This window comes from Berghia stephanieae, chromosome 5 (genome assembly GCF_034508935.2).
Source record: "Berghia stephanieae isolate SIO BIC M18660-M18661 chromosome 5, UCSD_Bste_1.3, whole genome shotgun sequence".
Classification (NCBI taxonomy): Eukaryota; Metazoa; Mollusca; class Gastropoda; order Nudibranchia; family Aeolidiidae; genus Berghia; species Berghia stephanieae.
Genome location: NC_088364.1, coordinates 14,207,442 through 14,235,402, shown reverse-complemented (window position 1 = coordinate 14,235,402; position 27,961 = coordinate 14,207,442). Strand labels below are relative to the sequence as shown.

General features: G+C 37.7%; 2 protein-coding genes across 4 annotated transcripts; both read right to left on the bottom strand.

Moving 5' to 3' along the window:
- Positions 1–118: 118 nt before the first annotated feature.
- Positions 119–27,884, bottom strand: LOC144972453 (ATP synthase mitochondrial F1 complex assembly factor 2-like). Of its 2 annotated transcripts, none has more exons than XM_078913639.1 (8): positions 9,246–9,534; positions 7,477–7,521; positions 6,278–6,423; positions 3,499–3,596; positions 3,040–3,120; positions 2,202–2,314; positions 1,557–1,672; positions 119–336 (listed from the first exon to the last, which is right to left on the bottom strand). In XM_078913639.1, the coding sequence occupies exons 1-8, from the start codon at positions 9,421–9,423 to the stop codon at positions 190–192; spliced, it is 924 nt and encodes a 307-aa protein (XP_078769765.1). In that variant the 5' UTR covers positions 9,424–9,534; the 3' UTR covers positions 119–189. The 2 variants fall into 2 exon arrangements, with proteins under 2 accessions (XP_078769765.1, XP_078769766.1); XM_078913640.1 differs by lacking the exon at positions 9,246–9,534 and adding an exon at positions 27,775–27,884 and having other exon boundaries at positions 124–336.
- On the bottom strand, positions 17,401–26,296 carry LOC144972451 (uncharacterized). 2 transcript variants are annotated; one of them, XM_078913635.1, is made up of 6 exons: positions 26,135–26,296; positions 22,965–23,045; positions 22,100–22,172; positions 20,949–21,044; positions 20,395–20,490; positions 17,401–19,794 (listed from the first exon to the last, which is right to left on the bottom strand). In XM_078913635.1, the coding sequence occupies exons 1-6, from the start codon at positions 26,159–26,161 to the stop codon at positions 17,549–17,551; spliced, it is 2,619 nt and encodes an 872-aa protein (XP_078769761.1). In that variant the 5' UTR covers positions 26,162–26,296; the 3' UTR covers positions 17,401–17,548. The 2 variants fall into 2 exon arrangements, with proteins under 2 accessions (XP_078769761.1, XP_078769760.1); XM_078913634.1 differs by lacking the exon at positions 26,135–26,296 and having other exon boundaries at positions 22,965–23,226.
- Positions 27,885–27,961: the final 77 nt, after the last annotated feature.

The window sequence follows — 27,961 nt, the reverse complement described above, 5'->3', positions numbered from 1 at the left end:
TCTACAAATGACGATACAGTTAGATAAACCCCTTCAAAATGCAGGACCAATCTCAAAGTTTATAAAAGCAAAGAATGCTAAAATTAAGATAAAATAATAATTCAAATAACACACATTAGAAATAAAATAACACTTGTTTCTTTTCTTTTTAATTTTTACTTATTTTTTTTATTATCACAAAATATCAAATCACACAGGGCTGGTTATCGCAGCCTTCTGTTTTATGGAAGAGCTTTCACTACACCAGTGAATGAAGAGTGCTGCAGCAGACAACCTTGACCTCAATTCGAACTTCTCTATGTCATGATGCCATTCAACATTTCCCCAGCGATTTGTCTGTGTTAAGATAAGAGAGAAAGTTAAATGATAATGACAATAATATGAGATTGATACATTGCAAAAGACGACAGTGACATATAAGATCAAAGATGGCCAAATTACATAATAAAGTCGATAAAACTGGCTACCTTGCTGTTAGCACTACAAACATGCATCATTATTTATATGTGACCAATCAAAGCAGTATTATATGTTATAAAAACTGACTCTCAAGTTAAAATTATAAAATAAATTTGACTTAAAATTAATGCCTTCTCTAGGAGGATAGGAATTGCTTCCTAAATTTAAAAAAAATAAAAATTTCCAAATTCTGGCCATTTTGACTTTCAAGCCAATTTTCTTTGTCTGAATTACTGAATATTATACCAAATTGACCCAGTGGGTCACATATTATAATTATATTTACTTTGAATCGTGTCACCATTAATGATAGTGATAGTAAGTTATTTAGTTTTGAATTTAAATACAGAACGGAAATCATGATAGTATCTGATAAAGCAACCCAAAGTTATAGTTATTCACCATGCTATCATAAGAGCACTATGAATAGAGTGAAAGATGCAAAAACAGACGCTTTATACAACAGAACATAATTGATAACTTTCAAAATTAGATGCCCCTTGTTCTTTCTTTAAAAAATGGCTTTCATAGAACCCGAATAGCCACAGTTTTCCCTAGTTTCTGTAGTGTCCAATGAACAACGACTAACTACACCTTGGACAATCAGATGCTAGTTCTTCGCAGAAAAACATACTTCCCTGAATTTCAACATTACAGTCAGCAACCTCATCACTTCTGGATAGATAATCTGGCCCAATCTCTTTTTCACTGAAATGGAATGCTATCCTGACCCTATAGAGTCTAATAATTGTAACACCCACAACTGTAAAGATTTCAATGGAGACTATGTAGCCCAATGGGAAGAGTAACCAACTCACATATAAACACACCTGATTTGACTCCATATTATGTCAATATTTTTTCATTCTTTTGTTCTCTCCATCACATGGTCATGATTTAGCGGGTTACTGGGTCTAAATTTAAATCTAACAAAAAGCACTATGCAAGGAGGTAGCCACTGCAACCACAACTCCATAACTTATATAACAGAAATTATGAATTTCAGCTTCATTTGCCCGACGGTTCTGAGGGACTGCAAAACAATTCAAAACGATCACAACCTTGATCACGTTGTAACACCATTCTCCAGCACTGACCTGAAAATCCTGTTCAAGCCTCGCCAACTGGACAGCTGTCTCGACATCAATGTGTTTGTCTACAAGGGCCATAATTATCATCAACGACTTAACAGTGTCTACAGCAAAATGGTAACCTGAAAAATGGGGGGAAAAAAAAAAGAGTCTAATTGTATTCATTGATGACCATCTATTACTAAACTGACCACAAAGTATACAGTTTAATTGTGAATTGAAAAAGCAATGAACCAATGTCAAAGCTCAAATCAGAGGTAGGGACATAATTAAATATAGCAGGTATCTGATGAGGGAAACTACTTTCGAGGTTGAAAATAAATAAAAATCCTATTTATAATTAACTATGATGTCATTGTGAGGACAATGTTGCATTTATAAAAATATTAAAGAGCATCATCCTAACAGCAGTGTACTCATCCTTTTATTGATACTTTGCATTTAGGCAAAATACTCACATCTGCCAACCGCATAAAACGTACCCGCACACAAAATTAGGTGTAAGCTTTAATGTTTATAGTTTGATTGATATAATTTAGTAAGAGCTCATATTTTAACAATAACAAAGTTGAGTGACATCAACTTCGTTCCTTCTATAAAAAGATGAGAACTCTTTTTGACTTTGCCAAGCAGTATTCTTATCCAGCTTACCAAATAGAGCCCAATCACTGTAGGAAGAAAGGTGTCGCCGAACTATTTCCTTAGATTCATCTGTGACAATAGGGGGTGCTATGCTACAGGTTGGTGTTATCTCCATACCATATCTGGAAGAAACAATAAATAGCATGAGACAGTGGCAGGCAGTACACAGCATTGCTTAAGATATGAAAAGTAAACAACGATGGTGAGGAAGACTGGTGAGTTACAGATCAAATCAATGGCCAACACGAGCATTTTAAGATCAGGCAGTGATAAATTGGCTATTGGACTATTGCCAGGAAAATGGATTACCTGTCATATCATTTTTTTTCTCTCTAAAAGGTAAGCTTTTTATATTGACCAAAAAACAACTTTATGCACTCAAAGCACTTTAAAAGGACAGTTTACAACAACAACACTTAGCAAGTAGGATAAGACATGCAGCCTGTAAGATGTCGAAATCTTTTCTTTTCGTCAGAGACAATGCTGTTACCGTCGAGATACTCATTTTACATCTGAGTAAGGTGAGAAAATGAGAAGAGTAAAGGGTCTTCTTTCATGACTCAACTTTGCACTGACCAAACTACAATTAAAACTTTCTCCCTAAAGGTTGCAATAATAAAACGAGAGAAGAAATTGAGAAAATTGCTTTTATAAGTTGGTGATTTCATTAGGAATGATAAGGTAGAATTGCAATTGCATTGCCTTGCATTGCAATTATTGTTGAAGCCGCCCATTAGTTAATGTGATTGTTTCATATCAGGGTAATGGTTGACAAGAAGATACAAAGTACTAGCTTTCTAAAGTCTCTATATTTAAATTATAGAGGGCATGGACAAGTGGTTCTTACCTGTCCACAGCCCATCTCAAGACTGGATCCCACTCTTGCATTTCCAAGGTTGCTAACTCTGTAGGTTCTTTTACTCTGTAGCTTGAACAAAAAAACAAATTATGGATATCAAGCATATTCATCATTAGTTTTTAAATAGCTTGAAAGTCACTCCGATAATTATTAATGAAAAGCCTGAAAATCGTTGCAGCGACTTTTTAAAAATAAAATGAAAGAGTTATCTAATGCATGACCTCATATAATCTGTACAAATTGCATATTATCTTTGATCTGTTCTGATAATAAAATATGTTTGTATGTGAGAAGCATTTCATTTTTATGCATATATGCATATGTTGTGGTCTTCATGAATAGTATGTGCACAGGTTTGATATTTTAGAGATTAGGCGATTCTGATAATTGATCATTATATTTATAATCACTGTCATCATCACTGCAATGGCTACCTGTGTCCCTTACCAAATGGTGTCTGTTTCCAGGAAGTGAACGATGGTGGTTACAAGCTGGTCTCTAGTCTTGTGGAGGGGATTTTCTAAGGCCGTGTTACACAGGGCAGTCTATGATGGGGATGGGAAATAGGCATGATTATTGTGAGAAACATAGAAAACGACAAAATCACGTTACTTTGCTATTGAGTTCATTGAGAGGCCCTGTAAAGTGAAACAGGGCTAAAATAAAAACAGTAAATTAGAACTAGTAATTCAGAGCCATTAGGCTCATTCATGGAGCCAGAGTTTATCTCAGTTCCTATAGCATGAAACGGACAATAGCAATTGCTTGTTATAATTTTGGATTGGATGCTGGTCTATCACAGTACTTTCCACCAGACCTAACAGTCCAGTTACCCAATCACTGCTGGGTGGGGGGGGAGGGGGGGGTACAAAAAAGAGGCTTGACATCACTCAGGATTGATCTAAGCCCCTTTGCGTGTGTACAGCGAGTGTTCTATCAACTGAGCTATTGGGACTCCCTAAATTAGATGTAATGTCTTGTTATTGGAGAATTTTCATTGTTAGGCAATAAAATATTTTTTTTTTTAAAGGCAGTTAATGTGACAGCTAATTTCCCATTATTTATCCACGTTCTACATGCAGTACTTCCAACAGTTAATAGTGATAAGAAAATAACAGGGCAATGGAAGATAAGAGGACACAAAATAGAAGCTTTCTAAATTCTCTGATTTATTCCATGATTTTATCTCATAAAGGTACATAAATCAAAATGAAGGTTACTATTTTCATTATTTTGCTGAAGTCTCAATTTCAATATTTTGTGAGGCCATTAAATATGAACATGCAACAATCTGGCCCATAATTCTTTTAACTTGATCTTCCACAGATTACTTTTCACAGTTGGTACTAATTGAAATTTGCATAACTAAATTTGCGTTTGAAGAATTAATTTAAGCAGGAATAAAGCTAAACAGTCCACTTATTGGAGTAATGCCAGTAAACACTCTCCAAATGTGACAAACACAATTTTTAAATTAAAAAATTATCACTAATCTGTTACCCCCCCCCCTCCCCCCCCGCACATATTCAAGAAGACTGCCATCAGCAAAAACTTTTAAAAAGCACTAAATTGAAATCCACGAGAAAAAATAACAAGGAGATTAGAGCAGCTCTTGGAAAATAGTGGTGGGGGATATTTACAGGCCTGTAAAATTGTCGGAACTTTTTGACCACAAGAAAATCGACACAACAGGACAAAAATATGGATTAATTACACAACGCAGATATGACACGTCAATTGACTAGTCAAATCATGTCACTTTCCCCTACTTATTTGTAATGAGGTCCTTATTTTATGGTACCAAAAAAAAAAATCCCAATTATTTGAGGGCCCTGGTCTGAGTTAGTTGTAAAATGAAAGGAAGAGAACAATTCCTACCCTTTTGAAGGATGTGTATCCCATGCTTGACACGGGAAGCTGCGTATCCTCGCTCCTGTTTGTTTGTGTTAAATGTATACGCTGATTCTTTCGTTTATTTGGATTAATTCTTATAAAAGAAGAAGAAGAGGAGGAGGTGGTGCTGTCGTGTGAGAGCTTTCGAAGAAGAATATATATTTCGAAGAAAAATAATTATTTCGCACTATTTTTTTCCTGTCTCACATTGGGACGGAACCAATAAATTATAGAGAAAAAGATGAGAACCAGAGAAATGCATGTGTGTCGGTAGCAAAATAGAGAGAGACCTTCTGGTCCGGTTCGACACACTTCTGTGCGTGCATTATTTACTGACTAGGTGTGTGTTCGACGACTCGCGCGAACTTCGCGACATAGATAATCTGTGCTTCGCGACCCTCTCTCACTGGCTGTGGCACAGTAGCCAGGCAGTGAATACTTCCACATCTAACGGAGTGTGTAGGTGGCATGATAATATTATAGCTAACTGATAGACGTCTTGTTTTGTCTTTGATGCGACAAATAAAAAGTGTTTTTGTTGGGGTATTTTTTAAGTCAGCATTTGAAACAGAATAAAATCTGATTTTTTTGAGGAACAAAATAAAAGTCTTTTATTTTCTTTTTTATCGGTTCTGTTCTTTGACGTTACGAATTTTATTTTTACTATTAATTTTTTAAAAAAATATTAGCACTTATAGGGCAAAATCGTACTGTCGGAAATCCAACAATAGACGGAAGATTTACAGGCCTGAATTTAGAGAGGTGGAGTGTCATGTTCATAACAAAAGATGTTCTTGAAAGAAAGGTGAGGGGAAGAGGCAGAAACTGGCTGACAAGATCATGGATCATGGATGGAGGACATCAGGCCAAGGCAGGACTGTCAGCAGAAGAATGCAGCAAGAAGACAGGAAGGCGGGGGGTAGCAGATCATTTCCAGCCAACTTCTGCCCAAGAGATGACACCGGAAGTATGCAAGTAATATATTTATCATGTCGATACTGTTTCATGATTGTGGGAGATGGAGAGTGTTTGTAAGTTTCAAATATCCTAATGCAGCCTAAGGAAAACTATGATGATGATCACAAGTATAATAATAATAATAATAATAATAATAATAATAATAATAATAATAGTAATAATAATAACAACAATAGTAATAATAACAATAATAATAATAATAATAAACTACTATAGTGACATCCCGACAACAACAACATCAATAATAATAATAATAATAATAATAATAATAATAACAAGATAAACTACTATAGTGCGACATCCCGAACAAGCAGACTCTTAAAATAACAATTCATCCAAATCTCACAAGACTTACTAAATGCATGGTATGTCTGTTGATGACCTCTTTCTGGGAATTCCACTCTGTGGCCACGGCAAGCGCCAATGGCTCGCTGGGAACACGGAAGATATTTCCATGTGGAGTCCTAAGTTTTCTTTTGTCTAGATTGACCTCATACCAGCCTGAATGGGACAATGAAATTGGATAAAATACAGATAAAATAGCTTGTAATTGATAAACATTTTAAATGGTTTAATATTTTTCTTTGTCATTGAGTGCATTCATATTTTTGAATAAGGTATGAACACCATAGGAGTGACACTTTTTATTTCATCATTGTGTGGATGGGAAAGAGGGGGAAGGAGAGCAATATATGCATAATGAATTTATTATTACCCATTATCTAGATATCCCAATCACACTAATGAGTACAACCTAGTCTCCCCAAAACAGAAGATGTTGTGATGCTTGTGCTTGTTTTAATTTATTCTAACCCCTGCCCTTGTCATTTGAATTACCTATTCGTACTACCCAAGAGAAGCAATTGAACTTACTGTCGAGGTGCTGTTAATAGGTTCCAATGGATTAATATTATTTATAGTTTATCTTTTAAAAGAATTTACAACACAAGCAACTCCCATTTAAAGGCCAGTAAATATATAAGATGAAAGGACAATTACAATGTATTAGTTTCGGATCTACTAAGGTCCCCTGGAAAAGTAAGGCTCATGGAACAAGTATAATATGCATTCCTTCTCTCAGTAAAACATCTGGATCCCTGTCACGAGCACAAGAAAACAAAACTATAAGGGAAGGACAAAAGAAATTATTATTAGGGTTTCTTTTCTTGTATTCATCAGACTACTTTGTTGTAGGCTACTATACAATGAATGACTAGCTTCCTATCCAAAGGGTAGCAAGCAATTGCTATTGTCTGTTTCACGCCATAGAAACCGGGATATAATCCGGCTCCATGGGCTTAATGGCTCTGATGGACTATTTCTATGCAATGAGCTGGCAAACTGTCTTCCTAATATGTGTTTGTGTTGTTTGCATTGCAGTTGTGGGTGTGTGTCATATGTTGCTGTCTCAATTATGTGAGACGAGACATTCTTCACTGTTGCTGGACAACTTATTGATGCTCTACTTTGTACACTCTGTGAACATTTCTAGGTTGAGGGCTATGTCTATGTCATGAGGAAATAAAAGATAACATAATAATAATAATGGCCTACCATCAGCAGTGGCAATACTGGCATGTCTGTAAAACTTTTTCAGCTCTGAAAAAAATAAAGAGAGAATAAAAGAACATTTTCCATATACATTATTCACTAATATTACTAGATCATCTCAAGTTATAGATACTATTGAGGTGGATCCTAAATGAAAACCCTTTTTAAAAAAAAGAAAAAAAAGGCAGGTGTTTCTTCAATTTAGAATGAATTTTTAAATGAAAAGAAATGCCTTCTGTCAAAATATTACAATAAAAATAAATTAGCGTAGATGTGAGCTAGGGGGACCCGAATGTCCAGTTGGTAGACCACATGCTTCAAACACAAAGGGACCAAGATCGATCCCAGGTGCGGTCGAGATTTTTTCTGACCTCCCCGTGTCCACCCAACAGTGAATGGGTAGCTGAGATTTGGCAGCCTCTTATAGTTCTCACACTACTATGTTATGACGATTGACCCAATCAGCAAAGTCACTCGTGCACCATCGCGAACCCGTTCAACTAGATGCTCTGCCGTTTCAGGTTCTTGCACACACCAGGTACATGTGGGACATGTGGAAAGTCCCCACACATGAAGCGCACTTGCTGTAAGGCAGCTCCTCGACCAAAGCCGATTCGCAGCCACCCAGTGTCTCCTCTTACTGGTATCAAAGCCTGGCAACTTCTCACCAAGCTTAGAGGAGTGTACATCCCCGCCCCCACGAGGGATTGCATTCGTCCAAACCGACTTCAATGGACTCCATGGCTTTACAAATTTATAATGTTTTAATTATCCAAAGCTAAAAAATTATACCCTATTCTATCCATGATCAAAAGATATATTAAATTGGCAGTGATTTAAACATAATCAAAACCAAACCACAGGGTATTTCCTCCTGAAGAAAATATTAAAAAAGACATAAAACATTAAAATCCACCCATAAACAAAAAAAAACTATGGAACTGGAACATTTCTGAGACTCTGAGACCCATCGATTAAAGTTAAAGGTAAAGTAACAAAAAAAAATAAATAAAAAAATAATCGAGTCAAAGGCAAAGCCACTAGGCCATTTATCAGCTCATTGCTGGAGTGCCAAATGGGCGTTTACCAAACAAAGGACCTACCTATAAACTAACTTACTATCTAACACTAACGGCTAACGGGGATGCGTAGTTGAAGTTGACTAACTGGGTCCTTGGCAATTGACGATTTGTAAATGGTCAAAGTCCTTGGTAATTGTAATTGATGCTACCATAAAGTTAAAGTTAAACTTTATCTTTACGGTTGCGTCAATGACAATCGCCAAAAATCTTGGCCTTGACTTTGACAATCAAATTAACTACCAACAATAACAACAAATCGTTATCGGTATCGTCAATTGCCAAGGACCGTAGTCAATAGAGAGGTGGGCCTTTGGCCTACCAACCTCCGCTGAACGTCCAACTCGCCTTGAGCATGCATTTACGTAAAATATAAAGATTTTTTTTAAAAACCTACCTCTGTTTCAAAACCTAGCATCTTTCAACTTTCTAAGAAACATTTTGATTTTTCAGAACTTTAGTTCGTTAAAAAATACCAGCCAATCTGACCCGTTGAGTCGAATGAAAACGAAATTTTGTTGTTTACACGGTTCAAAGGAAATGCCGTAAATAAGCTTTCATGGACTTCCTGTGTTGTTTTTACAGTGTCACGCGACCGTTTTGTGAAATTTGTCATCTGCTACAAATAATTAGACCGGTAGGGGGTAGATATTTTCGTTGGAGCAGAGAAAAAGTGAGTATTATTTCTTGTACTTGTAGAGAGGCCTAGGGTCCACCAGCAATCAAGTTGATTGAATAAAGGAAAAAAGGCCTTTTTTATCCGCCGCCACCACCACCGTGAGAGTAGAGAGAGGGGGGGGGGGGGGGGGGGGTTGCACGATGAAGACGTAAGGGAGACGTGTCGCTTGGTGACCTTGGTGACGTAGAGCATGTCAACGATGCTGGCAGATGTTCTTAACCCCTTAACAGCGAAGCAAATTTTTTGCTTTCAGATAATAGTTTGCTTTTATCTTTATTATTGTTAACGGAGAATACAGCTTTTCCACCAAGAGAGCAGTCAGACTATCGCAACTCGGACTTCAATTGTCTATAATCGTTTTGCCGTTACTTGTCTTTTGATGAAAGAGGATTTGGTGTTAGGTCAAAGATCGAATTTCGCCGCTAAAGGTTGCATTGCTACTGGGTTTGCTCTCCCCCCCCCCCCCCTCCTTTTTTTCTTCTTCTTTTTTTCTTCAACTTAGTATTGTTGATTGCTATTTCCTTTTTTTATGATTAGCAAGTGCCGTAGGAGTCTCACAAGATGCAGGAGTACTGAAATTAACCCTTTGCCAGTGACATTGATGTTTTTGTTTTCAAATAATAGTCGTCATTTATATTATTTTTTAACGCAGAAAAAATAAACGTTTCCACCATAAGAGCAGTAAGAATATTGATAAAAAGCGCTTTGAGCACGTGGGTTGATATTGCCCTATATAAAAGCTCAAGTTTTTAAATTGTAATTTGTTTTTTGTCTTTTGATGAAAACGGTAAGATTTTATTTTTGGTCCAAGTAAGATTGATATTCGCCTTTAAAAGGTTAAGTTGTTTTGTTTTTTCAGGTTTTTTTGTTTTGTTTTTCAAATGCGGATACGCTGCTTCTTCTTTTTTTTTTCCTCAACTGGCAAGCTATCGCTCTACTGACCTGCATGGCTTGCACACACAAAAGGATACATCTAGGTCACAAAACCTTACATCCAGGTCACAAAATCAGACAACTAGGTCACACATCAAGACATCTCTGTTTCGTTTGTTCCAAGATAGCAAAACAAACCAGACGTCTTGGAGTTCGAAAGAGCTTTCCATAAAATATTTGGTATTTGCAAGACCCCCAGAAACCAATTCCCTATACAGCTCTTGTGCACGGTTACTTATGACCTTGATTTCTTTCGTACCCACCCCAAAATCCCACTTATTGTGTGTTATAGGCAGAACATAATAAATAGCTGGGCTGCCACATGCGTGACTAAATTGGCCAAAAAGAGAATCTATACTTTGGCATTAGACACCAATTACCTGATGTCTTGATTTTTAATCCTAGCCGAGTGAGCGAGAAAAAACAAAACAATCATACATGTATCTGCAAACAGCAGAACGTTTTCATTTTACATTGAGATGGGAAGGGGAAGGGATAACACTATGATAGAAGAGAGAGAGAGAGAGAGAGAGAGAGAGAGAGAGAGAGAGAGAGAGAGAGAGAGAGAGAGAGAGAGAGAGAGAGAGAGAATGGGCGGGGGGATGGGGGGATAGTAAGGGGGAATGGGAAAAGATGAAAGAAACAACGGGTTGCCTGATGACGTAGATCAAAGGAATGTTACAGCGGTGTTCACGGAGCGTACTTCGTGAAATTTTAACCTTTTACAGTGACACTGATTTTATTCTGCAGATTGCTTATGCGGAATAAATCGTTTCACCAAGAGAGCAGTAGTAAGAGTATATCTAGACTCGGGCTTCAATTAAACTATAAATCCCAAAGCTTGTCTTTTAATGATAACATTAAGACTAAGATCTGGAGTTTGGGGAGTGTAAGATCGAATCTCGCCATTAATGGTTAAAATTGTTTTGATTTTTAAAAAAATAACTCACACACACACGCTCACACACACACACGCTCACACACACACACACACACACGAGCGTGTGCCGTCACGACAGCGAGGACCATCTATTGCTTGTGTTGCAACGGTAAACCAGTTTACGTGTACGTAGATCCTGAGGCTAGATGCCCGGTTACTTTACCATGTACGTAGGCACTCCCAAAAAAAAAAAAAAAAGAAAGAGACACACACTCACACACATACACACACACACACACACACATACTTGTATGGCATGACTTGTCAGGACCATAATTTCACACATGACTTGTGGGTACCTCTATTTCCAGTGGGTTTAGGAAACATACAATACGTTGTATTGGTGGACAAAACAGCCGTCTATGATGGCAGGTGTCGTTTTTTAGAATACGTCAAATAACAAAGGTTTGACTAGAGTATGTTTGGGCCTCACTTTACACCATCATTGTAGGGACATTGTGTAGTCATTGTGAGGACTTGATGAGACAGGGCATTACTAGTGGGGACTCACTTGGTGTGTAAACTGTGCACATTTATTGCAAGGACCTGTGTAAACTGTGGCCATTACTTGCAGGGACCTTTGATGTGTCTACAGTAGACATTACTTCTAAGGACCTTTGAGAGTTTAAACTGTGGCCATTACTTGCAGGGACCTTTGATGTGTGTCTACAGTAGACATTACTTCTAGGGACCTTTGGGAGTTTAAAATGTGGCCATTACTAGCAGGAACCTTTGATGTGTGTCTACAGTAGACATTACTTCTAAGGACCTTGAGAATTAGATGCCCATCTATACGGAAAAGAATGTAAAAACAAAAGAAGAAATAGGACATTAAGATAGATCGGGATACTCCAAACAAAAATGTTCCTAACCTTAGGCTGTACCCGACTTGCATTACTATTGGCATATCATTTTTCTAGTCACTATGTCTGTATCAGAATGAAATGCAACCAAACATTCACTGCTCAGTAGATGATATCAGAACAATTCTGTCTTCATGAGGCTTTGAAATGATGACACTACAGGCCAGGTATCTACCAACTAAACTACCATATGGATCCTGATGTCAGATAACAATCTATCTTGTACACATTCGAATCATGTAGAACTGACCAAGTGAAAGTTCTCCCTCAATGCCAAGGGTAGGGTTCTGAACATTGACATATAATCATAAGGAGTATAAAGGGTGTTCAGTGGAATCCAGTCAAATCATCAAGACGGAAAAAATATGTTGATTTTAAATGAGGTTTGTTTATTCATAATCATAGCCAAATAATAATGCCAAATAATGATTAATAAAGATTTGAAGTTGATTCTGGGGAAATTTTAAAATTATCTTATTAAATACAGTGGAAACTCCCAATAACGACATTCTCTGGATAACGACACAAATCTCTAGTCCCTAATCTTATACTTAAATTATGTTCGTAGTGAAAATAAAAACTCTGGATAGCGACATACTCCCAATAAAGACATAATCTTCCAGTCCGAAGCGATGTCGTTATTGGGAGTTTCCACTGTATATACCATGATAATTATCAGAAAAGAGTGAAAAGAGCCATACTATAACTGAGGGAAATATTGAATTCCAATCTTAATTAATTTCAAACGAAAGTCCTATGAGAGCAGGAAGACTCAAAAATTAGTAAGAGTATACATCTTGCTCTCTGAGGTGTAAGAAGGGATGACAAAAATTACTTTTTGCATTATTGATGGGATGCTGCTAGTCTATGCCACAAGATATGAAGTGAATAGAAAAGTGCCAGAAGACAATAGAGAATAAAAAATTTTCGCGGCGGTGGTGGGGTTTGAACCTGCGACCTTATTGGTACGACAACTCCGCCTGGCAGGTGAGAGCGTGGCTCTACCGTGTGAGCTATCCACGAACACAAAAATATTCGTTTCAAACTCAAAGTCATTACTAGATCCCTCTCTCACCCACTTCTTGAGACCGCCGATTCGTTCGTACACCACCATCGCGAACAACCTTGACCAGCAGTTAAGCCTAATAGCCAATATTCTCAACACAAACATATAACATAGAAACGATTGAGACATTGAGTATGCTCCGGTGTATGGGGTGAATTTTTTAATTCAGAAAAGTGAGTGGAGCAGGCACTTATGTTGGTAACAACAAGATATGAAGTGAATAGAAAAGTGCCAGAAGACAATAGAGAATAAAAAATTTTTAATATTTTTAATATTGGCTATTAGGCTTAACTGCTGGTCAAGGTTGTTCGCGATGGTGGTGTACGAACGAATCGGCGGTCTCAAGAAGTGGGTGAGAGAGGGATCTAGTAATGACTTTGAGTTTGAAACGAATATTTTTGTGTTCGTGGATAGCTCACACGGTAGAGCCACGCTCTCACCTGCCAGGCGGAGTTGTCGTACCAATAAGGTCGCAGGTTCAAACCCCACCACCGCCGCGAAAATTTTTATTCTCTATTGTCTTCTGGCACTTTTCTATTCACTTCATATCTTGTTGTTACCAACATAAGTGCCTGCTCCACTCACTTTTCTGAATTAAAAAATTCACCCCATACACCGGAGCATACTCAATGTCTCAATCGTTTCTATGTTATATGTTTGTGTTGAGAATATTGGCTATTAGGCTTAACTGCTGGTCAAGGTTGTTCGCGATGGTGGTGTACGAACGAATCGGCGGTCTCAAGAAGTGGGTGAGAGAGGGATCTAGTAATGACTTTGAGTTTGAAACGAATATTTTTGTGTTCGTGGATAGCTCACACGGTAGAGCCACGCTCTCACCTGCCAGGCGGAGTTGTCGTACCAATAAGGTCGCAGGTTCAAACCCCACCACCGCCGCGAAAATTTTTTATTCTCTATTGTCTTCTGGCACTTTTCTATTCACTTCATATCTTGTTGTTACCAACAATAAGTGCCTGCTCCACTCACTTTTCTGAATTAAAAAATTCACCCCATACACCGGAGCATACTCAATGTCTCAATCGTTTCTATGTTATATGTTTGTGTTGAGAATATTGGCTATTAGGCTTAACTGCTGGTCAAGGTTGTTCGCGATGGTGGTGTACGAACGAATCGGCGGTCTCAAGAAGTGGGTGAGAGAGGGATCTAGTAATGACTTTGAGTTTGAAACGAATATTTTTGTGTTCGTGGATAGCTCACACGGTAGAGCCACGCTCTCACCTGCCAGGCGGAGTTGTCGTACCAATAAGGTCGCAGTTCAAACCCCACCACCGCCGCGAAAATTTTTTATTCTCTATTGTCTTCTGGCACTTTTCTATTCACTTCATATCTTGTTGTTACCAACATAAGTGCCTGCTCCACTCACTTTTCTGAATTAAAAAATTCACCCCATACACCGGAGCATACTCAATGTCTCAATCGTTTCTATGTTATATGTTTGTGTTGAGAATATTGGCTATTAGGCTTAACTGCTGGTCAAGGTTGTTCGCGATGGTGGTGTACGAACGAATCGGCGGTCTCAAGAAGTGGGTGAGAGAGGGATCTAGTAATGACTTTGAGTTTGAAACGAATATTTTTGTGTTCGTGGATAGCTCACACGGTAGAGCCACGCTCTCACCTGCCAGGCGGAGTTGTCGTACCAATAAGGTCGCAGGTTCAAACCCCACCACCGCCGCGAAAATTTTTTATTCTCTATGTTTCTCTGGCACTTTTCTATTCACTTCATATCTTGTTGTTACCAACATAAGTGCCTGCTCCACTCACTTTTCTGAATTAAAAAATTCACCCCATACACCGGAGCATACTCAATGTCTCAATCGTTTCTATGTTATATGTTTGTGTTGAGAATATTGGCTATTAGGCTTAACTGCTGGTCAAGGTTGTTCGCGATGGTGGTGTACGAACGAATCGGCGGTCTCAAGAAGTGGGTGAGAGAGGGATCTAGTAATGACTTTGAGTTTGAAACGAATATTTTTGTGTTCGTGGATAGCTCACACGGTAGAGCCACGCTCTCACCTGCCAGGCGGAGTTGTCGTACCAATAAGGTCGCAGGTTCAAACCCCACCACCGCCGCGAAAAAATTTTTTATTCTCTATTGTCTTCTGGCACTTTTCTATTCACTTCATATCTTGTTGTTACCAACATAAGTGCCTGCTCCACTCACTTTTCTGAATTAAAAAATTCACCCCATACACCGGAGCATACTCAATGTCTCAATCGTTTCTATGTTATATGTTTGTGTTGAGAATATTGGCTATTAGGCTTAACTGCTGGTCAAGGTTGTTCGCGATGGTGGTGTACGAACGAATCGGCGGTCTCAAGAAGTGGGTGAGAGAGGGATCTAGTAATGACTTTGAGTTTGAAACGAATATTTTTGTGTTCGTGGATAGCTCACACGGTAGAGCCACGCTCTCACCTGCCAGGCGGAGTTGTCGTACCAATAAGGTCGCAGGTTCAAACCCCACCACCGCCGCGAAAATTTTTTATTCTCTATTGTCTTCTGGCACTTTTCTATTCACTTCATATCTTGTTGTTACCAACATAAGTGCCTGCTCCACTCACTTTTCTGAATTAAAAAATTCACCCCATACACCGGAGCATACTCAATGTCTCAATCGTTTCTATGTTATATGTTTGTGTTGAGAATATTGGCTATTAGGCTTAACTGCTGGTCAAGGTTGTTCGCGATGGTGGTGTACGAACGAATCGGCGGTCTCAAGAAGTGGGTGAGAGAGGGATCTAGTAATGACTTTGAGTTTGAAACGAATATTTTTGTGTTCGTGGATAGCTCACACGGTAGAGCCACGCTCTCACCTGCCAGGCGGAGTTGTCGTACCAATAAGGTCGCAGGTTCAAACCCCACCACCGCCGCGAAAATTTTTTATTCTCTATTGTCTTCTGGCACTTTTCTATTCACTTCATATCTTGTTGTTACCAACATAAGTGCCTGCTCCACTCACTTTTCTGAATTAAAAAATTCACCCCATACACCGGAGCATACTCAATGTCTCAATCGTTTCTATGTTATATGTTTGTGTTGAGAATATTGGCTATTAGGCTTAACTGCTGGTCAAGGTTGTTCGCGATGGTGGTGTACGAACGAATCGGCGGTCTCAAGAAGTGGTGTGAGAGAGGATCTAGTAATGACTTTGAGTTTGAAACGAATATTTTTGTGTTCGTGGATAGCTCACACGGTAGAGCCACGCTCTCACCTGCCAGGCGGAGTTGTCGTACCAATAAGGTCGCAGGTTCAAACCCCACCACCGCCGCGAAAATTTTTTATTCTCTATTGTCTTCTGGCACTTTTCTATTCACTTCATATCTTGTTGTTACCAACATAAGTGCCTGCTCCACTCACTTTTCTGAATTAGTCTATGCCACATAACTTTTCTGGACGTGTCTTAGTATTCAACGATGGTACCCATTTTTTTCTGGATAGAGAGGGCAGAAACAAAGACAGCTCTCATTGAAGCTAAATTCGGGTCCTAATGAATAGACAGTGCTCTACCGTTTGAGATGCTCGAACCCATATAACGAAAATACAACAAGAAATAGTCCATTCTTGACGATAAAGAAGCATAAACAATTTTTATACATAATGATGATATATGTGGCGGAAAAAAACAAAACTTAATAAACTAACAGTGGTTTGAATTGTGTGTTCAAGAGCGCAAGCAAAAACATCTGAGGTGAGACCCTGAAAACCAAAGGAACAGATAGGTAATTTGCTAGCGCACCAGGGCGTATTTTTACAAACACATTAATCATTATTAAACAATTGGTAAAATTGACTCCATTTTAGCAAGTCAATGCATCTAATGTTTTATTGAATAAAATGGTATGCCAGAACGGGGAATGAAAATGTGACTTCTCAATAGTTTGATTAAGCCTAGATCTTAACTCGTCTAATAAGCAAAGATAATGACGTGGAAAAAGATAGAATCACAAAACATCACTTTATACAAGTTAACAAATGTCAAAATAGGAATGTTGGTCTAATTAACAGAAATGATTTTGATAACTATTCTGCAAATTGTTTTGGTTTAAGGACTATTTGGCTAAAATCACTTTCAGTTCATTGATACGAGTATAACGAGACAAAATAAAAAGTAATTTTGAATACTTTTGTGTTCATCTGGTTTTGACATTTTCCACAATATAATGGTCAGAGATAACATTATTATCATCAACAACAAATTGTCCTGTAATTGGACATATTATTATCAGTATCATTATTGAAAAAAAAATATGTTCATGTTTTCATATTGATTTTAAGTTGATGTCAGAAACAACATAGTATTGAAATTTTTATAAAGAGAGAGAGAGCGAGAAAGAAAAGAGAACGAGAGAGAGAGGAGGTCGGAGGAAAAAGTACTGATCACAAATTGCATAAGGTACCAATTAATTGAATTAACAACAAATGTCTGTACATCAAGGCGACAACAAGATAATGCTTAGTTTATGTACTACCGTACATACAATAACATAGGGAACAAATTTCTATACAAATTTCTTTTTTCTAGTTTGAACATTTTTTATGTAATATTTGATTTGTCTCCAGGGTCTGTTTGCTAAGATTGGAGAATTTCTCATAGCATTTTCAATGTTTGCTTTGCCAGGCAATCTTTCTAAAAAGAAAAAATTCCCTAATTCCTTTTCAACAGCTTTTCTTTCTTCCTCAGACCACCCTTTCCTTTCTTTATTCACTACTCTGTTTGTGATTTTCTTTGATTTATGAGATTCTCTAACAGTATCAGCCTCCTGACAGTTTTCAGTGTATGGCATTATCGTCGTACTATCAGGGGTCATGCTGCTACATCCTGTGTCACCGCCTTGAACGCAGTCGTCAAGGTCATCCTCATCAGCACTTAATTCCTCTCCATCAATTGCTTCGTCTTCAGCAAATTCCAGCTCGTCTAGATTCTTTCCCTTACACTTGTCAATTTTTCCTTTCTCCAGTTGCAAGAGAATCTTACTAACTTTAGCAAGTTGCATCGTGTCCTCTGGAAGACGATAGTATTCTTTATGAACAGACTTGTCATGCCCCATGAAGGCAGCCAATGCTTCCAGTTCATTCTCCTTCAAATCAAGCAGCTGACATATTGTTCCAATATGTTTTCTAAGTGCTGTAGATGTCAATAAGTCTGGCTGATCTGCTCCACATGCAGTGGCAAATTTCCTGAGAACATCTGAAGTTCTAAGTACATTTTCACCTTCACCGATAGCACCAAAAACATATGGGTTATTGTTAGCAAGCCCACTGGATTGTCTGAAATCGAGGAGCAAGTCAATACTATCCTTGTGAGATTTGGGTAGAAGAACTGGCACTCGTCTCCCTCGCTTTCCTCTAATTTCTACCCTTTCGAGTTGTTTGGCTAAGTTTCTTTCAAACTTACTCAAACTCTGCAGGATTTCCCCTTGTAGAGATTTTCCTGAAGCCAATCCATTCTGATAGTTTTCAATTTTCATTCTCTGCATCTCACCGCCTCTTCGTCTGTTAAAAAGAACCACCTGTGCTAGAGCAATCTCAGCTAAATTTCTCCACGTATTTGGGTTTGGGTGTTCACGCAATTGTGTTATTGCATCTGTTAACTTGGATTTAATGAAACAATATAAAAGCTGCACATCTTTTGCTAAAGGTAGTCTTCTTGCTGTGTTAAATCTTCTTTTGTGAAGAGTGTGCAGAGCTCTCGATGATATTTGATGTGACCAGTCAGAAGAATAAAGTTTGGTAAATGCTTCAGCCTGTTTCTCTAATAGAGTATCTCCTGATTGCAAAGCCTCTGATTTCAAAATGTCTGCACAGGCTTTTAAGGAATGGCCTAACTTTAAAGCAAGTGAAGGTATTTCATAAATTCCAGTGATGCAATTGTACTTTGCTAAAACTTTGACAACTTTGACAACAGTTGAAAATAACAGGGGGTCAATGCACTGTGTAATATTTTCAATTTCACATTCGTTTTTCATTTCATTAAAAAAACGGCCAATTTCTCTCATTTTTTGTTTTATGTACTGGTATTGATGTGGCTGGTCTAAAAATTTAGAAAAAAGATTTTTCCCATACTGCAAAATGACACTGTCATGGCGACAAAGGAGGGAGATCCTATCGGAACTCATTGTGTTTAAAATCTTTTCTTCAAAATCACTATTATCGTCTTCCTGTTTACTTGAAAGTAAAAGAAAATTTGTATTTTTCTTTGAGCTTTTGGTTTCATTATTGAAGGCAGCACATTTTTTCTTGTGACGCCATAAATCCTTCCTTAGAAAAAGTCCAAAACATTTTTCACAGGTTGTAAAAGCCTCTAAGTTGTCAGTTATTGGTTGCCTTCTAGCCGGAATCAAAAAACCTTTTTTTGCATCTATCACTGTTTTGTTGTGTTTAAAATCCCCACGATGAAGCAATAACTGCAATTCCCTCTTTCTGTCCTTGGTACCTACTTTATGGGCTAAAGCTTTTGCCACTTCAATTTCCCCACTATGTACACTTTCTAAATGCCTAGCCATTTTAGCATAAAGTCTACCACAATACAAACAAGAATGTCGTTTGTCCCATTTTCTTTTACCCCCCGATCCTCCTGGCACCATTTTCTGCACAGTCATGTCATCTGCTTTCTGTGGAAGGTCAGCCTCCTGATCATCGAGCTGTGGGAGAGGGATGATGACAGACTCGCTACCACTTTCTACCTCACTCTCTGCAACACAAACTAGACTTGCAGTTGTAGGACTTCTTTGGTGTTCATTGGGGTCTGAAAATGCAAAAAAAAAAAACATGACTTCACTTGCTGTTGTGCAATTCAAAGTACTTATGCATACCATGTAGACCCCAAGTGTGTCGCAATAGCCGAGCGGATAAGCCATTGCACTGTGATATGGGAGATCTGGGTTCGAGTCCCACTTTTGGCACTGCAATTGAACCTTGGGAGAGGTTATTTGCACACACTGCCGCTGCTCTTACAACGACATATGGTTCACGGAAAACCAAAAAATCATTTCCCCTTCTCGGGGTGAAATATTTCACCAAAAAAAAGTGCTGTCTCAATTTTGTAGGTTAACATGACTGGTTACAACTGACTCATTTGGATAGAATAGTAGACTATCTCAAGGCATTAAAAAAAAATCATTCTTCTCTTCATAAAACAATTTGGTAATAACCATGCAATACAACTAATGCTCAAGGCCATACATCTGTGTGACATGTGGGATTGCACCAGTGTTGTCCACAGTATAAAATGAGTTACAAACAGGTTTCAAGGGATCAAAGTACGTACTATTATGGGTAAATTAGAGTATATTCCTGCTTATTGTATTTGGATTTTAAATCTAAAGCATCACAGGTTCTTATTTACCTTTGTCATCAGCATCCTCAGGATCGCTGTCTGTTTTGCAGCTAGAAGAACTCTCTCCTGAGCTTTCAGGGACATATTCGTCTTCACTGTCCATTTCTGAAATAAGATTGTAAGAGGGAATGATGCTTGCTTGTATCTTCAAAACAGTTTGTTGGGTTTAATTTTCAGGTTTTTAAGACATTTTTAACACAAAAAAGATATCGTAATGTGCTCGTCAAGGAAGCTAAATCATAAATCTAACTTTTTCATACTGATTCATTATTTATATTCCTTGTTTAGGACAAAGTCGCATTCAACAAGAGGTCGCATTCAACGAGGTCAGGGGCCCTGTCCCAAAGACCTCGTTGAATGCGACTTCCACTGTAAACAAATTGATACTCAAATTTGTGATATTTTAGTTAATTGTCCAATGCGTCATTCACTATTCCCCAAACAGCAACATTTTTAAAACGGAACATGATGTATCGCATATTTCTTCTGAAGACAGAATTAATTCGGCATTGTATTTGTATCTTTTCTATTTCACTAAAAACACCTCATCACAGGTTATTTACCTTTGTCATCAGTATCCTCTGGATCGCTGTCTGTTTTGCAGCTAGAAGCACTCTCTCTTGGGCCTTCGGGGACATATTCGTCTTCACTGTCCTTTTCTGAAATGACCATGAAAAGTATATATCAAAACATGTGTGCAAAATTGAAATGAAGTTTCTCTTTACTCCAGAGAAGCAAACATCAGATATATTGTAGATGTAATTCTCTAACCATATAGTCTGGTTATGTCTTTGAAAACTAACTTGGTTAGAGAATTAAATCAAGGAGATGAAAGTACAATAATCAAAACTCTTTTCTATAACTGACCCCCACCATCTTCATTTATGTTACAGACTAAATGAAAGAGCAATGCCATCATTCTAAACTCAATATTGTGAGAGGCAGAGGAAGAGAGAGAGAAAGAGAAAAAGATTATTTCATTTCAAAATGCAGTATCTAAAAGAAAGGATATGATTTCTATGATAAGATTATCAACAATAATTTTTCATCTTTGTTGCAGAGCACTGCTGGTTGTTTGGCCTGGCAGTGAACTTTCTCATTAATGAGGGGAAAATAAGATATTTTTGGCTCACTCTATGACAACCCAGCTGGATTGTCCAAAGTTAATTAAGAACCGATGGAAAGTTGTTAGTGATAGACTATATGAAATGTAATAGTAATACACATTATTAGAAACCAAAATGAGCTACTATTAGGCCTGTAATGACTTACTTTCTTTTTCTTATCTTTAATGTGAGTAAACAGGCATTCAAATACGTAACTCCTTAAAGGACTTCATGCCAATAAGACCAGAGCCTAACCCTGTAGCTCGGAGCTGACTAGTAGCAATTTCTTGTTACGCTTTGGATAGGACACTGGTCTTTTGAAAAGTACTTTACACCCATTTCCAATAGGTCTAATGATATCCAGCTACCCACTTTCTGCTGGATAGGTAGGGGGATTGGAAAAAATTCTAATGTCTTTTTTGCCTGAACCTGGAATCAAACCCGGGATATCTGTGTGATAGGCCACAACTCTATCAACTGATCTCAAGGGACCCTCAATTGAGCATTTGAATGCCATGTAAAAGTTGACAAGCATTCAAGAGGTAATAATATTCCTTTTGGTTTGAGTGGTTAGAAAAGCAAAATGAAAATGATAAAATCAAACTTACTGCAATTACTGCCTATTTCTTCAGGAATTTGTCCACCACGACGAGGAGGCCTTAAGTTCGCACATCTCTGATTCTGGAACAGAAAATATATTAGAATAGAGGATTAGAAGTAGACTTATGCAGCTATATATATGTGCATTCCAATCTGGCATCTCTCAAATGGCTCTACCCAGACTGACAGTCAACCAAAAAAAAAAGGTACATTGTTACACAAACATAATACTATCATCTGCATTTTTTGCTAAATAGGAGCCTAAAATTTGCCAAAAATAACGTCAAAATGTGCCAAAAGTGCCAAAATTTGCCAAAAAATTGCGGGGCAGAGTTAGACGTGATATGATATTTAACCCCTAAACTCCCCATAATCCTTGAAAAAATGTATGAAAATTAAATGGTTTCCAATTTTTTCCAACTTTACTTTTAGATAAAATGGTGTTTCAAATGAAATCTATTGCCCGTTATATCCTGACAAATAATATCATTAATTCCAGCTAAAAGTGAAAAAGAAATCACAAGAAAACGTTTTTTCAGAAGAAAAAAAATGTCAAAAATCGGAAAATTTGCCAAACTTTGCCAATTTTGTGAAATTTGCGGAAGGGCCCGGAATTTGCGGCCGCAAAATATGCAGATGACAGATAATAGCATTAAACTATGAGCATACTTAAGAACGACAACTCAGAGCAAAAAAGGATCTTGTTTTAAACTAAAGCATAAACCTAGCCGAGTCATCTCAGCCAATTAGAAAAGGCTTCGGTCATAATACATATTCCATGAATCAAACAAAGCAGGTCTTTGAATAGATAATTATTAATTAATCAATGACTAGAAAACTATGTAACCTTCATATCATTAACAATGTAGTTACCTCAGTCTTGTCTTTTGCTTTCTTTATCATCCCAGAATCGGAAAGTAAAGAAAAAACTTCATTTGCAGTTTTCAACGGTTTCTGAAAAAAAGAAACAATACAAATACATAAACTTTTATCAAAGAAAAAAAAATGTAGTGAGTGGTTGACTTTAGCCATGTAAAAAACATTTATTATACTCCAATTTGGAGGCTTGCATTTTAAAAACTCATCCCTCGTCAATTACAACAGTGGCAATTACAAATAAGTAAACCAACTAAGTAACCAGAAGAAATTAAAAACACATAGGTCAGCAGATGAATCATAAATGATTCAAAGTCTACGTAGCCAAGAACTGTCAGTGTCTTAGTCTTAGTGTAGGCTACCCAGCCTACTGCAGACTGCATAGGAATTGTTAATTTTTTTTTCTTTTGATATTAGGGTTTGCAACAAGTAAAGGCATGTTTTAGAAGGTACTTTGATACCTGCATGACTCAAAAATGGGCACCTGAAATAGGGCCTGTGGCTGTGACCTTATTTTTTATTTTTTGATAGCTTCTTCTTTCTTTCTTATTTATAAATATGGATTTTCACGATGTTTGTGTCACATGCAGCTAGGCTTAGAAACTTGACAGGCCAGTCAGCGCCGATCACAAGTCTGACGTCATGGGGGATTTCCTTGGCTGCTGGAAATGTCAAGTTCGCGACCAGCGTGTCCAAGATTTCGAGCGTGTCCTTTCAGACTGGGGATTTCATTCGGCATCGTGTGTAGTTTGTGTGTGTGTGTGCATGACTTTTTTCGTTTTCTTTTCAAAACGGGGCCTGATAGATATGGATGCCAAGTTGGATTATTGAAACCCAAAGTTCCCGTATTTTTTTTGTTTGTCGCCTCTTGCTTTTCGTTTTATACTAGGAGTTTGTGTATACTTCTTCACCTGAGTCGCACCGCAACTATTATTTTATACAGCTGCCATTTTTGGAATTTTCATTAAAAGGCAGCAGTTGTGACGCTTAGTTGCGACTGAATCGTATCGTTCTTGCGGCTGTTTTCAAAACTGCTTTTTCACACCATTTCATAAAGAAGCAGGAGTGAGTCGCAACACAACTATTACTTTTTATACAGCTGCCATTTTTGGAATTTTCAATAAAAGCGCAGCAGTTGTGATTTTTTTTGACAACGGCTTCCTTTTACGGCTTTAATTTCACATAACCGCATCTGACTATAGTCATTCTCCCGACACGCTTTTTTTTTGCTGTATATGAAAATAGTAAAAATAGCAGCTATAAAAGGAGAGATTGTTGCGATCCGATGGCGTAATTGTAAAGCAACTCCTGCTTTATTGGGAAATGGTGTGAAAAAAGCAGCTTTGAAAACAACTGCAGGAACGATGTGACTCACTCGCGACTAAGTATCATAACTGCTGCGCTTTTATTGAAAATTCAAAAAATGGCAGCTGTGTGCAAGTAATTGTTGCGGTGCGATTCACTCCTGCTTTTTAGTGAAATGGTGTGAAAAAATCAGCGTTGAAAACAGCCGCAAGAACGATATGACTGTCGTAACTAAGCATCACAACTACTGCCTTTTTAGTGAAAATTCCAAAAATGGCAGCTGTATAAAAATTATAGTTGCGATGCAACTCATGTGCTATTTAACGGCTTAGTCGTATCACAACTGCTACTCTTTATGTGAAAATGGCGCAAACAGCAGCTATAAAAAGCAGCATTTGCGATGCTACCTGGGCACGCCTTCGCATCGCGAAATAGATCTTCTCTAAAATCGCTGTCAACCCCCGCATCCCCCCCCCTCAAATCACCAAGTTTTCATCATTTGACAATGAAATTGCGAAAATTGCAACACAAGAGTGATATTAAATCCGACCAAATTAATTGTGCGTGAAGATTTTTTTTTACATATCAGAATTGTGAAACTTGGCATTAAAATCGCCAATTTGTCCTATATGGCAGGAAACCATTACATGTCATTACACACGTCATTAGTCATTACCATAGCACACATAGGTTTCGCTAAGGTCATTACACTACACATCTCACTCAACTGCCTTCATGTGCCACGAGTGAGAGGCGCCGGGTGAATGGGGTACCCCATAATATGTCTGTGAATTAGCATTGCCTCTGACGGTGGGGATTCCATGGCATCCCATGACGTCACACAGAAATTAAGCAGCCAATCAGCAACGATCAAATATTGCGATCAGCGCTGATTGGCCTGTCAAGTTTCTACGCCTAGCTGCATGTGTTTGTGTCATTGTATTTAGTTTGCAATCAGTAGTCCATTGGTGTATGTTTTGTATAAATTGTAAGTGATTGAATAATAGCATTGAGGATGAAACAGGAATATTTCAATTGATAACTGAGGTCAATTATAAAGCTTGTCCCTTTTTATTAATTATTAACATCATGACACTAAACTTAAAAATCTTATTCGATGATGTATCATAAATGTCATGTCCCAATTTCATCCGGCATCAGAAATCAGACCATCCCTGCAGCAAGCATGCATACCCCTGACGCCATTCATTCTTTCCTATATTTCATTACAATGTGACGGAAATAGATAAAAGTGGAGAATGCACACGATTTTTTTAGTGATACTGAAACTGATATTGATGTTAATGTAAATCGAATTTCGAGAAATTTAAGATAGGTACCAGATTTTGTTTTTGTACTAACTTTATTTCTACAGCATGGAATTTAAGTGGTATCACTGTTCTTGTGTTGCAATACCTTTCCAATGACGTATGTCTTGGTCTTGATTAATTTTGAATTATTTTTTTTTGTCAAGTTCAAAGTCCGGTAGCACTGCTCACTGCACTGATGTGGGGAGAGAAATATCGACCCAAGAACATCGTGAATTGACTGGGAACCGCAACACTGCGATATCACTATTACCTGAATTTAAACTCTAAAAATAATAATAAGAGAAGGCAGCCCTCATTGCTAAGAATTTAACGCGGAAATCTTAACAATCGCCGATGCCGATAGCATAGCCATAGCGCAGAGCTCTAACTCTAGGCTGATGAAGTCGTAATTTAGTGATTTGTTTAGTTAGATTGGTAAGAGTAAGAATCCAAAAAATAATTTTAAGAGATCCGATCCCGAACAATTAAAACTAGACTTGCTTTTTATCCATATCAATAACTAATTAAAAGTGGGAAAAAAATATTTCTTACCCCTTTTTTACGTTGAAAAGTCCACATCTTCGCCTGTCAGTACAGTGTCAGCCGAGCGCAGCCATTGCAGACAAAAACTTCCGGTTGGCGTCTACCGTTTCAAACTCTTTTTCAGAAGAGCGGTACAAGACGCACACCAACGCAATTCAATATTTTCACACACCGTAAATTGTGTAAAATCCACACACACGTTTCAAGTAAAACGTCATTATGGGGACTTCGATGAAATTTGGTGAAATGGTTCAGGGCGTCAAAATGATGGTTTTAAACCAATACCATTATGGGGACCCGAGTGTAAGGCCCCACAATGACAAGGGGTCCTCAGAACGTTGGTGTGTAACCAGGTATTGGTCCCCATAAGTAATGCCATACAAGAACACAGTCTCGCATCCGCTAGGAACTAATTTTGCGCACCAATTTTTACTGCACTAATGCATCAAATTGCATACCTATCTAGGGACACTTTTTTCCGTATCTTTTTCTCAAACTTTTTAAAAAAACCTTGGGTGGCACCTTGAAAACAGAAGTAAGCCTCCACGATTACGCGAGGAATGAATCATGAAAATATTTAGGATATAATTTCAAACACAACTTTTGAAATTCAAGGATTGTCTAGTACCGAATGTTTTTTGATAGAATTTGATGCATCTTCAAATCTAAACTGCTTTTGACGGTAAGCGGTAAGTTTTTTATTTATTTTTCTGTCCAAACGAATGATTTGTCCTGGTATAGAAGCTAAGTATTGGTAACACTAGGCACTTAAATGAATGACTAAATCTGTGTCACAGTTCTCCCATTCACCTGTGTGACCGCTAGTTATCGTTTGTGAGCTGCAGGCTAAAACCATGGCTTGGTTAAATTGAGATATCTCTGGTATTTATTTACAGAATTGGATAAATTAAATACTAAAATAAAGGGCATTGAACGCCCTATCATTTGGTACAATTACCATTTCCCTCCTTAAATTCATTTAGAAGATATTGTAATGGAAAGAGATAGCTTAATTGTAGTGGGCAAGAAAATCAAGCCGTTTATCATCATTCATGAAAAAATCCCCTTAAAACATAAATAATCATAAAATTCAATCATTTTCCTTTCCAATGATACCATTTTCAACTTTCAAAACTGCTTCCAGGATACCCTTTGAGTTTGAGCATTCCATAAAATCACACTCATTTCACAATCTACCAAAGTAACGCCATTTCAGCTTGGACAGCCGTGGTCAGCGTCGGTCATTGGCTCCTAGCCTTGTGACGTCACAGTGTTACAGGGGAATCCCCTTTCGTTTTTTCAGTCAGCTGGTGCCCAATTTCAGGCTGATTCCTATACTATAGTAAATTTTGTGTGTTTTTAAGGCATAAAAAATTGAATAACTCTGCTTCTATATAACATAGAGACAAAATTCAAACGGTTTTATCATCGGGATGGTATACTGCATCATAGTAAACCAGATTTTATACTGTCATTTGAAAACTGAATTTTCATTTAAGTGCCTAGTAACACCGGCTCACCTCTCTAGTCAATGACAATGTCAGTGTCAGTGTCAGTCAGTCAGTAGAAGTAGAAGAAGAGTCTGCTGCGACCAAGAGTTTAATATTATGTAATGTATTCGTAAAATTGACTTTGAGTTTTCATATAACCTCTCAGATTTTGGTAGCTCCTGGAAGGCATATAGTTGATCAAATGCAGACATTTTCTGTGGTGTGTAAAACTGGCCAACAGTTTGTTTACAATGGGGGCGGCCATGATTGAAATCAAATGTTGTATATAAAACTATAACTTTCAAGAATACAAATAAAGCTTAGTTTTTTTAATTTTTTAAAAATA